This window comes from Cibotium barometz, chromosome 2 (genome assembly GCF_041138505.1).
Source record: "Cibotium barometz isolate CiBa-2024 chromosome 2, ASM4113850v1, whole genome shotgun sequence".
NCBI classification, from domain to species: Eukaryota; Viridiplantae; Streptophyta; class Polypodiopsida; order Cyatheales; family Cibotiaceae; genus Cibotium; species Cibotium barometz.
In genome coordinates this window covers 42323753-42336394 of record NC_141047.1, presented here as the reverse complement: position 1 = coordinate 42336394, position 12642 = coordinate 42323753, and the positions used below count along the sequence as shown (strand labels likewise).

General features: G+C 45.7%; 1 protein-coding gene across 8 annotated transcripts in view; it reads right to left on the bottom strand.

The window, feature by feature from the left end:
* Positions 1-12456, bottom strand: part of LOC147641094 (uncharacterized) — a 43694-nt gene extending 31238 nt beyond the window's left edge. The window contains exons 1-3 of one of the 8 annotated variants that reach the window (XM_086817988.1): positions 12173-12456; positions 11454-11524; positions 9735-11340 (exon numbers count right to left, since the gene is read on the bottom strand). In XM_086817988.1, coding sequence (XP_086674114.1) covers positions 9735-11049 — 1315 coding nt within the window. In that variant the 5' untranslated portion in view covers positions 11050-11340; positions 11454-11524; positions 12173-12456. Of the gene's footprint in view, positions 1-9734; positions 11341-11453; positions 12144-12172 lie in introns of those variants that run through there. The other 7 variants (XM_086818025.1, XM_086818011.1, XM_086817986.1 and 4 more) reach the window with 7 other exon arrangements.
* Positions 12457-12642: the final 186 nt, after the last annotated feature.

Here is a 12642-nt window from a genome sequence, read left to right as displayed (position 1 = left end):
AAGCTCTTCGTTCTCCGGCTCATGGGCCGTTTGGGAGTGCTTCTCTTGGTCCCTTGTGAGAGGAGGGATTTGCGGCCTACGAGGGCAGAAACAAGAGCATATCTAGCAAGTTCTTGGAAGAGTCTACGTGCTGATGTTTGGCTGTGTTTTGGGCTATGTGCATGGGCCAATTGGATGCGTATTCAAGGCCTCGTGGATGTACTATCTTGGCAGATTAGAGGTGAATAACAGTGTGGTGTTTTGGGCACAAGGCTGTGTGAAACCTCTATGCTAAGAGGACAAGAGGACTGTGAAACCGGCCTCTGATAGAAAACCAGAGTGCGGTAAGAGCTAACACCCGTCCACTTGTAGTCTAGATGATAAACAAAACACAGATTGGAGCTAGAGTGCCCAAATCTGAAAACACAACGACACCTGTTGGCCCCAAAGCTTGGCGCCCCTTGCGGTATTTCTTTATTCCATTAAAATAATATGTATGGCTGAGTACAACACAAAAACCAGCCAAGAGTTTACACCTGTAGTCCAATCTGACTGCCCACAAATCCTTCTCAGCACAGAGGATCTATGCACACAGATCTGTGTCCTCAAGCAACACACTGTGCCTCCCTCTGATCAGCCAAGTTCACAAAGCAGGCCAGCCATGGGCATACATCTGGCATAACTCAAGAGCCTGATACATCTTCTCAGCTCAAACATGCATATGCTGTTCAATCCCTGTCTTAATCTCTTGTCAATCTGCCATACTCCTCCTCTCACAAGGAGCCAGATAAAACATACCTGTAGCAGACATCAAGCAACAGAAAGAGAGATAGATGAACAGAGTCAAGGCTTACCAAGTTCAGCTCGTGAAACAACACTGGAGGAAGCAACAGCACTAATCTGTGCCTGCAGGCACTTGAACCCACAATCCTGCTTCACACGTGTGCTTGCACTTGCCTGTATCTTCCTCCTGATGCTCACTCCTATGCTGTCCTTGAAAGTACAGATCTGAAAATCAGCACTGTACTTGATTGTACCGCCTCGGGATGCGTGCCAGGCGTTGTACTTGCATAAACAACCTGCTGTCCACTTCTGTACCTGCCTGAATTTGAGAAAACAGGCCTGTCCAGCACCTGTCCAGCACCTGTTAACACTTCTGCAGCAACTGTACCTTCTGTACCTTGCTGCCCGTACACTGTACGGCAGCTGTACAAGGTGTACCTGCTGAAAAACACACTGCACAGCCTGTACAGGGCTTCTGCGCAGCCAACCAGCAGCAGTCCTGAGCGCCGCCAGCAACAGAGGAGAAAGAGAGAGAGAGAGTGCCCAGTTCTGGTCGTACAGTGCTGTACGGCTGGTTCCACTCAGAAAAACAGCAGCCAAACTGGTCTTCAGCAGTCGCCTCCTCCTCCTTGAGCTTTTCCACGCTAGAACATCATGCGCATGAGGGGAGTTCTCCTTTTGCTACACGATTCCCCAAAAAGGGAAGAGAGAGAGAGAAGAGAGAGAAAACCCCTTCCCAATTTAATCCCTAGGGCCCCAACTTAATAAGTTCCTAGGGCCACTAAGGCCTAGGGGCAAACTTCAATAAACATTCAAACTTAATGTTTTAATGTTCCCCCTTCACACCTAGGGATGTCCACACATCTTAAACACTGTCCGGGCACCCCCCATGTGAATCATAAAATATTCTGACCCTGCAACCACCATGCCCACACTTGTCCTGCTCCATTTTCACAGGGCCATGACATACCCCCCTCTTGAAAGATGGCAAGCGTCCTCGATTGCATTTTGGTGATGCACCAAAATATCCAAAGTGAAATATACAATATGGCAAGATCAGCGTCCCAATCTCTCTGAGCCATACACATGTATCAACATTCACTGCAAACCAATGGCATAGTAATAGTGCAAGTTGTATACCACTGTGAACCATACATATCCACAAAAATCTCCATGTGACTAGTACACATATATCATAGAAGTCCCATAAACAGATGTACTGTCAGCCTCAGTACCTTCGGATGAGATAAAATCTGCACCAAGCGACCTCTAGATGTCATCTGAGCTTGTCTGTATCAAGGGAGTGGAGGTGCTACCCCCCTCTTGAGCATCAGGTAATGCTCCAGACCCATGCTCTGCTGAACCTGAATGAGCCACAATAAGAGTCGGCTCTAACTCAAAGGCATCGAGATAAAGCTGCAAAACCTGAGGTGAATCTGTTAAGTCACCTTCCTCCATCCACTTCGCATCCATCGGTGAATAGTTCTTGAACTTCACAAGATAGCGACGGGAAACTTTGCCTCGTACCTTCCTTTCTTTATGTGCCAGTATCTGCTCTGGAATCAGAACCTCATCAAGTTCCTCAACTTCCGGCTGAGTCTCATCTGATACATCCTCAGGCACATCCCCACGGAAAGGTCTAAGAAGACTCACGTGAAAAGCATTGTGAATCCTCCAGTGATCTGGTAACTTCAAACGATAGGTTACCTCACCAATCTTTTCCAAAACCTGAAAAGGCCCATAATATCTCATGCTCAACTTAGGGAATAAGCGCTCTTTACCCTTCATCTTCTTGAGTCTAGCCTTTTCAAAGCGCAAAAGAACCCAATCACCCAATGCAAACTGTAAATCACGTCTGTGACGGTCTGCGACTTTCTTTTGCTTCTGCTGAGTTTTCTGGAGGGCCAACTTAACTCTCCGATAAGCTTCATCCAAGCTCTCCACATACTGATCAGCCTCAAAGATCTTATCCTTTGTATGCAAAATGGGCGGTACCTTCTTCCCTCCTTCTACAATCTCAAAAGGCGCCTTGCCTGTCGAGCTATGTACAGTGTTGTTATATGCAAACTCCACCAAAGGAAGATACTTTTCCCATTGTTGCTTGTGCTCTGACACATAACACTTGAGAAGATCCAACACTGTAGAGTTAGCCTCTTCTGACTGACCATCTGTCTGTGGATGAAATGACGATGAAAACTTGAGAGTTGTACCCATGTTGTCAAACAACCCTCTCCAAAACAAACTCGTCATCCGGGGATCACGGTCACTAATGATAGACGTAGGCAAGCCATGATACTTGAAGATGTTCGCCATGAACAACTTCACCATATGATCCACTTTAATTGTCTTCCTCACGGGAATGAAATGAGCCTGCTTACTGAACCTGCATATGATAGTCCAGATGCCATCATTTCCCGTTTGTGTCCGTGGAAGATCAAATACAAAATCCATGGCAATGCTCTCCCAAGGTCTATCCGGAATAGGTAAAGGCTGTAATAACCCTGGTGTCTTCTGACGGTCAAACTTTACCTTCTGACATACGATGCATTGCCGCACAAAGGCATCAACATCTCTTCTCAAGGTTGGCCAATAAAAGAAAGTCTCCACTGCTTTGACCGTGGCGTCAATACCTCTATGACCTGCATACGGTGGAGCATGACTTTCAATCATAACCTTGAGTCGCAATGGCCTGGTAACACACAGTCTGCCATGCATCAATAAAAACCCATCTCTGAGAGTGTAATGCTCATGCCGCTGACCCTCAGACATCTGATCATATAACTTTTCAAAATCCTCATCATGGGCATACTGCTCTTTCATTTCATCAAGCTCATGATGATAAGCAAGTGAAACTGCAGAGACCTGTGGCTTGCGTGACAAAGCATCTGCCACTACATTCTTTTTGCCTTCCACATGCACAATCTGGAAGTGAAACATTGACAAAAAGTTTGCCCAACGCATATGCTTCTCTGAAAGCTTAGTCTGCGTGAGGAAATATCGCAAGGTCTGATGATCTGTCTGCACAGTGAAATCAGCCCCAAGCAAGTAGTGTTTCCATGTAGAAAGAGCGTGAATTACAGCCAACATCTCTTTCTCATACACCTGCAAATGCTTCTCGGCATCTTGCAAAACTCTACTCTCATAGGCTATCACATGTCCCTCTTGCATGAGAACTGCACCAATGCTACTTCCACATGCATCACACTGGACAACAAAAGCCTTTCGGAGGTCCGGTAACACCAATACTGGGTCCGAAGTAAGCTTTTCTTTGAGCTTTTTGAATGCTGTAATTTCCCGATCAGCCCATCTAAACGGAGTTGCTTTCTTCGTCAAAGCATGAAGAGGTGAAGCAATTTCAGCAAAGTGCCTTATGTAACGCCTGTAATAGGAACACAATCCTAGAAAGCTGCGTACATCATGCACGGTCCTCAAAGCTGGCCAATTAAGTATTGCTTCCACCTTTGCTGGATCCATACGGACTCCATGTCCAGACACAATATGCCCCAAGAAATGTATCTCCTGCAAGAAAAACTCACTCTTCTTGCCATTAACCACCAATCTATGGTTTCTGAGTTCTGCAAACACAATGGCCAAATGCCTTCTATGCTCTTCCTCAGTTCGTGAATGCACAATCATATCATCAAAGAATGTGCCCACAAACTCTCTATGAGGCCTGAAAATCCTGTCCATCATTCTGTTAAATGTGGCAGGCGCATTCGTTAAACCAAAGGGCATAACCAAGAACTCATACAACCCAAACGTGGTTCGGAATGCTGTCTTATGCACATCCTCGAGTCTAATGCGTATCTGATGATACCCGCTTTTCAAGTCAATACGACTAAAAACTGTGGAGCCCTGTAAGCGGTCCAAGATGTCATCGATCCTCGGTATGGGGAATCGATTCTTGATGGTATTCTTATTCAGCGCCCTGTAATCTATACACATGCGCCAAGAACCATCCTTCTTCTGCACTAAGAGCACAGGTGAGCAAAAGGGTGATGAGCTAGGCTGAATCAACCCCTTATTTAGAAGCTCCTGCACCTGACTCATAATCTCTTCCTGTTGGGCTGCACTAACACGATACGGCGGTCTATTCGGTGGAGTACTACCAGGAATCAGATCTATGGCATGATCTTCTGGCCTCTCAGGAGGTAATTCTCCTGGCAATGACTCGGAAAAACAGTCTTGAAACCCACTTAAGAAATCAGCCCTGTCCTTATCTAACATTGACAAATTAGACTTAGACTCATCATCCTGTGCATCCTTTACATAAATCAAGTACGCGGAAAGATGCTTTTTCATTACTGATGAAATCGCCGAAGCGGTTACAATAGGAACAGATTCCCCTTTGAGTTTTACATCCAATACATGCTCTTTTCCTCTATGAGTTAGAGTAATTTTCCTATTGTAAGTATCCACCACCGCATGTACCCTGTGGCACCATGGCATCCCCAACAAAACATCACAGCCATCCAAAGGCATGATGAAGAACTCCTCGCTGTCCACATAACCCTGCAAATGAAGCCGAAGCTTCCCAATGATAGGAGTAACGGGTTCTGCATACCCTGGACAAGCCATATTTGCCTCATGTAACGGCCCCATCTCCTCTGCGCGAATCCCCAATCGGCCAGCCAAATCTGGTGAAATGAAGTTGGCTCTAGCACCTGTGTCAAAGAAGATCAAAGCATTCTGATCTCTCACTTTGCCCCATGCCCTGCACAACTCTGAGGCTTCACCACTTAGCTGCTCCCCCACAAGATCAGGAACTAAGCCTGCAGAAGGCTTTGGTTTCTTTGGCTTGGGCTCTCCTTTATTGTCAGGGTCCTTCTTGGACGTTCTCTTGGGACAATTGAATGACATATGCCCCTCTTCAGTACAGTAAAAACACTTTTGAGCATCTCTCAAAGCCTGTCTCTCCTCAGAAGTCCGTTTGGGCATTGGCAACTTCTTATACTTTGTCTCTGAAGACCCTTTAGCATCACGAGAAGCATGCCCAAATTTTTCAGCTTTCTTGCCCAATTTCTTACTGCCCTTAAACCCAGATGAACCACCTGTGAGTAACGCATTAGCTGTCATAGCATTTTCAATCATCTGTGACATGTTCGTTACTCTTGTCTTTATACAGTAATCTCGTACCTCCTTGGGCAGCCCACAACAATACTTCTCTACCTGCTCAGATAATGGCACAGCACGATAAGAAGTCACTGGGAGTAGAGCTTCCCAAAACTTCTTGTTATAATCCTCCAAACTATCACACTTTGAAGCATCCAGCTTGTGCCATGCGGTCATAACATCCACCTCAAATGTAGATGTGAGCCATACGGAAGAGAAAACCTGTTTGAATTGGACCCATGTGGTGGGTGCTATGCCCTGCAAAAGAAGAGTAGACCACCACTGCAAAGCATTGCCCTTGAGAAAAGTGGCAGCTTTCCTCACCTTTGAGGACTCTGTATAATTCCCACCAGAAAAAGCAGCATCAAACTGCTGTAAAAAGGTAAGTGCCTTCAATTTATCCTTGGCCCCACTAAAAGTGTCAAACTTCACTGCAGCTCCCCCTTCCTTGTAATCCTTCGCCTTTCCCATAGGCGTTAGATTATCATATGGAAGTTGTTTCGTGAGATTGCTGCCCCCAAAATTCATACCCATCATTGGGTCAACATTTCCCATTCCAGCACCAGGCATACCATACATCCCAGCCATGTTTCCATACATTCCACTATGCATACCTGGCTGCATGCCACCAAACATATTGCCTTGCATCCCAGGTTGCATGCTTCCAAACACATTTCCTTGCATTCCGGACTGCATACCACCATACATATTCCCTTGCATGCCAGGCTGAAAATTGGCTCCAAAAGGCCCATACATACCCATGCCTCCCTGAGGATAACCCCCAGTCATGGATTGGAACACCGAGCCACCACCAAAGTACCCTGGATGCATGTTCTGCTGAGGAATAGGTGGCTGTCCATAGAAGGAACTCTGTGGGTTAGCACCAAAAGCATGCTGCATGTTCGGAAACTGTGCAGGAGATGGATCCTGTGGAGTGGTACCACTATGACCATGAGAAAGATTCTTCGAACGAACCTTCTTCTTCTTTTTCTGGGGCTCTGTGCGGGGCTCTGTGCGAGATCTCAAAAATTCAGCAAATCTCTCGCTCTGTGTGAGCTGCATAAAAGTATCCATAACACTAGCCAAGCGATCTTTGAACCGAGCATCATCATCCTCGTTACCATGCACATCTTCTGGCTGTGTTACATCCTCATAAGGCTCAACATCTGCAGCCTGTTCTCCTGCAAAAATATCCTCAGATACATCTCTTTCAGGAGAAGTCTCTTGCTCTTCTTCTTCTTGATAGAAGTACTCTTCCTCTGTATCAGACATGATTGCTGAATTTTCAGCGATGGCTTTCTCCAAAGCAACCACGAGCTCACCCCCTTCAGAAAGTTGATGATTGGTCCCGGCAACGGAACCTTGAAACCGGCCTCTGATAGAAAACCAGAGTGCGGTAAGAGCTAACACCCGTCCACTTGTAGTCTAGATGATAAACAAAACACAGATTGGAGCTAGAGTGCCCAAATCTGAAAACACAACGACACCTGTTGGCCCCAAAGCTTGGCGCCCCTTGCGGTATTTCTTTATTCCATTAAAATAATATGTATGGCTGAGTACAACACAAAAACCAGCCAAGAGTTTACACCTGTAGTCCAATCTGACTGCCCACAAATCCTTCTCAGCACAGAGGATCTATGCACACAGATCTGTGTCCTCAAGCAACACACTGTGCCTCCCTCTGATCAGCCAAGTTCACAAAGCAGGCCAGCCATGGGCATACATCTGGCATAACTCAAGAGCCTGATACATCTTCTCAGCTCAAACATGCATATGCTGTTCAATCCCTGTCTTAATCTCTTGTCAATCTGCCATACTCCTCCTCTCACAAGGAGCCAGATAAAACATACCTGTAGCAGACATCAAGCAACAGAAAGAGAGATAGATGAACAGAGTCAAGGCTTACCAAGTTCAGCTCGTGAAACAACACTGGAGGAAGCAACAGCACTAATCTGTGCCTGCAGGCACTTGAACCCACAATCCTGCTTCACACGTGTGCTTGCACTTGCCTGTATCTTCCTCCTGATGCTCACTCCTATGCTGTCCTTGAAAGTACAGATCTGAAAATCAGCACTGTACTTGATTGTACCGCCTCGGGATGCGTGCCAAGCGTTGTACTTGCATAAACAACCTGCTGTCCACTTCTGTACCTGCCTGAATTTGAGAAAACAGGCCTGTCCAGCACCTGTCCAGCACCTGTTAACACTTCTGCAGCAACTGTACCTTCTGTACCTTGCTGCCCGTACACTGTACGGCAGCTGTACAAGGTGTACCTGCTGAAAAACACACTGCACAGCCTGTACAGGGCTTCTGCGCAGCCAACCAGCAGCAGTCCTGAGCGCCGCCAGCAACAGAGGAGAAAGAGAGAGAGAGAGTGCCCAGTTCTGGTCGTACAATGCTGTACGGCTGGTTCCACTCAGAAAAACAGCAGCCAAACTGGTCTTCAGCAGTCGCCTCCTCCTCCTTGAGCTTTTCCACGCTAGAACATCATGCGCATGAGGGGAGTTCTCCTTTTGCTACACGATTCCCCAAAAAGGGAAGAGAGAGAGAGAAGAGAGAGAAAACCCCTTCCCAATTTAATCCCTAGGGCCCCAACTTAATAAGTTCCTAGGGCCACTAAGGCCTAGGGGCAAACTTCAATAAACATTCAAACTTAATGTTTTAATGTTCCCCCTTCACACCTAGGGATGTCCACACATCTTAAACACTGTCCGGGCACCCCCCATGTGAATCATAAAATATTCTGACCCTGCAACCACCATGCCCACACTTGTCCTGCTCCATTTTCACAGGGCCATGACAGACTGCCAGTTGGGACATGCATATGTATAAGCCATGTATGGCCATGATGTATTCATTTGAACTCTTCCATTGAATGTGAATAAAGAAATACCGAAAGGGGCGCCAAGCGTTGGGGCCAACAGGTGTCGCTGTTTTTGTGTAGGAGCACTCTAGCTCCCTTTTGTCTTGTCTTATTTGCTGATTTACAGTTGTGTTTGGGTGACTGCTAGTCTACCGCACTTTGGTTTCTACTAAAGTGCCGGTTTCACTATGTACTTAGTTTGTGTCAGAGCTCTGGAGATTGATGCTTATTCATAACACAACATAAGTGACTTATGGGTTATTGTGTTGATAGACTGTCTGACTTGACAGTTGGTTTGTGCCTAGACCAAAGTAGTCGTACTATTGCCTTGGACATGGTGGTTCACTAGAGGTCTTGCTGAGGGTCCGTTAGGACAAGCTCTAGTGGTATGGGCATTGGGATGCCAGGGGTGACTAGCCTAGCTTGTGGGGAGTGGAATCTTAGCCCCTCGCTGGGAGGGAGATTTCAGATGGAATCTACGATTGGGAAGTGAGTTTGCCTGCACCCTTCTATGTAGTTCTATTATTGTGTGTTTAGCTTGTGTATCATGTGATCTTATGGAGGGAGCTTAACATGTTGGTCTGGTCAAGGACTCAGATGGAGCTACGGTTGGGGTGGTGAGACGGCAAGCCCCACTTATGATGGTCTTTGCACTTCTACTGTGTTAGCACGGGTTGGCTGAGAGTAGGTGTCCAGCACAGAGGCCTCCTCAATACCAGGTGTTTGGTACAAGCTGTCGTTCAAGAGCTAAAGAGAGTTGCCTCAGAAATCTTGAATAAAAAGCCCTTACAATTATACAATGAAATGGCTCTGTCATCAGCCTGAAGATGCTGGAATGTTGACAATAATGTACAGGGTCCGAAGTTAGCATCAATAAACCATCTTATAAGGGCAGACAACACCACCAATGCCCACAGGTTTGACAAGAAAACTGAAAGAACTACTACATTGCAGGCACACATAACACGAAGTAACATGAAAGTTAATGATCCAGTACCTTTATTGTATCTGTTCTCTTCATGTGAAGCATCTAAACACTTCTCTTTACCTCTTCTAACAAAGCTCTCCCACCCTGCAGAGTTCTGAGTAGGTTTGTTTGCCATGGTATACTTCTTACCTGCAAAAGGATTACACGCATCTCTCCTAGTTCGGCTCTTTGGCACCCTTAAATTCTTTGAATAATTCATTGAGCTCGATTGTCGTGCCAAAGAAGGCAACCCAATAGCAGAATCAGCTCTTAACACACCCACCTTTCCTTCACTAGCAAAAGACTCCACATTGCTTGATGATGGATTGCCCAGGCTACTCACGACAGCATTTGCAGACTGCCCAACTACGCCTCTATTTTGTATCGTTCTCCTATTGTAATCTTCATCCAACTGTGCAGAAAGACAACTCTCCAAAGATGACATGGGCTTTCGGGGTGCAAGATTTTTTCTTCTAGAGCCTCTACCTCTTCCATACTTGTTGGGTGTTCTAATTTTCCTTGAGCTACTACTTCCCTTACTCCTACTCTCACCCTCTTGCTGCACAAGCAGACTGTCAGTATCCAGAACAAAGACACCCTCAGAGACGTCCCAGAAACCCGGCATCCATGTTCCAAATACAAGACCTTCTTCCTGGCTAGCTGTGCTATTCACTGCATCCTTCATACGCTTTCCTGCACATCCATCTTGAAGCAAAAACCCACTTTTGAAAGCTTTATTATCACTACTATCACTTGCACGCTTTCCAGAAAATGACCTGGACAATGATGGGTGGGGGTCATCTGCTAAAGTTTTTCCTTCAGCTTCCAGTAGATCTCTGTCTAACTCACTACTCACATTCTTGTCCTCGGACGTGTTCTGTTTTCTGCTTTCACAACTGTTACTCAAACACATGGTAGAAAGGTAATCACTAAGATCTTGCTCTGCACAAAGTTTTTCCTTTATAATCCCCTTGGACTGGCCTGACACCAAATGGCAGTCTCTAGATGAGGTTTCATTAAGAGTATGAACTTCCCTGCAAATCTCCTTTCCACCGTCATTATCATTCACTCTAGCCCCTGTCTTGTGCTCTGTAGCATTCCCAACATTCTTTGGGAGCTGCCGGACCCAATAGGGACTCCCCTTGCCACAGAGGGATTTTCCAACTTGCTGTCTGCCTGAGGATGAAAAATGGCGGTACCGGCCCCTATATGAAGGCATAGGATTTGATGGACCTGCATTATTGTTATCTTCATCAGCAGAGGTTCCTTTAGGCTTCTGGGCATTCTGCCAACGTCTGGCAAGGTATCCTGAGCCCGCTGCTGCCAAGAGAATCCAGACTTCCATCTTGAAGTGGTCAATGGCATCGCAAATAAACCTTGTCAATTACAGTATATGATGTGGTATGCCATGGTGGATTGACCAATCGAGCCACACGTTCATGGGTTTTCCACAGGCCAATTCAAATGCAAAGAACCATATCGGGGCGGCCTCACCTTATGTGGGGAACAATCCCATCATGTTAATGAGATCATATATGTTGTACAATCCCATCGTGTTAATGGGGCCTTAAGCCGTTGAGAATCTATGCACAGCACAATCCCGTCATGCTAGTGGGACCTGGAACCGTTGAGATTTCTGATAAAAAATATAGTGTGTGACAATGGTGGAATTAGGAAAGGATACTGGGGCATCCTTAATCAAGACAATTCAGCAAAGGCAGCATGACAGAGGCAGGCACCCTTGCATACCTTTAAATGCTGGCAAATAACTGCACGTTGTGCCGACTGCTTTTGTCAGAATGATGAAGCAGCTTGAATCCCTGCACATGACGGTAAAGTGCGAGAAAATTGTTACAAAACGGGTGAACCTAAAGGGTGGATGGCAACAGAAAAACGCTCCCAACAGTGAAAAGATAAGAACCGTTCAAAAGTCAGATCAGACGAAAAGCTTTACTGATCGCAAATACACGTATATGTCATCACAACAGACCGAGGATGGAAGAGAAAATGGGGTTTGCAGGCGGAAAAGGATAAATATTTGATATAGAAATAAAAGGAATCTCATCAAAGCATGAACCGAAAACCAGGGTTTCAAGCTCAATGTTGGGATAAATGATAAGGTTTCATCAAGAGCTAGGATCAGGTGATTCGGAGGAAAACTAAGGTTTGCACGCAGCACAGAAAAGAGAGAACTCTAGGGTTTCCAGACATCGAAATCTAGGGTTTGCAGAGGAATGAAAAACGTAGGGTTCAACAGAGAACGCAGAGGGAAACGGATGAGTAAAAAAACCTAGAATTGGGAAAAGAAAAACAGAGGGCAGGCAAAAGAGAAAGCAGTGGAAGGACTGAGCGCCAGGCGGCATGAAAAATATATATATATATATATATATTGAATTTTCAGCTGGAGCGGGGTGTTTTTACTTTGATTTAAATTTATTTAAACTAATATATGAGGAATCGAGGATTACCATCAGGGTCCATCACCCATGGAAAGGGGAAATGCCAAAATGCATGAGATAAGCCTGCTGCCCTGCAATAGCAACTGCCATCAAAGCACGCAGCGCACGCACACACACACACACACGTGACACGACGGAAGGAAACCCTTGAAAAATCTCAGCAATAGTGCTTTTCTCAGGAAAATTTGCACGCTCCTCTTTTTTTCCCCAATTTTTTAAACCCTCTGTTTTCTCTCCCCATGCTTTCCAACGGGCATTCCGACACATGATGCGCTGGCATCTTTTCCTCCATAATAATTTTAAAAATAAACTTTAAAACCATTATAAGCTTCATATTGCATTCACACTGGCCACATGTACCTAGCTAGATAGTTTGAAATTTGTTCATAATTAAAAAAGCAAAGGCAGCAAGCTTCGTGCTTTGCTTTAGATGTGGGCTTTGGTAAGAAGGCTTTAGATGTGGGCTTTGGTAAGAAATC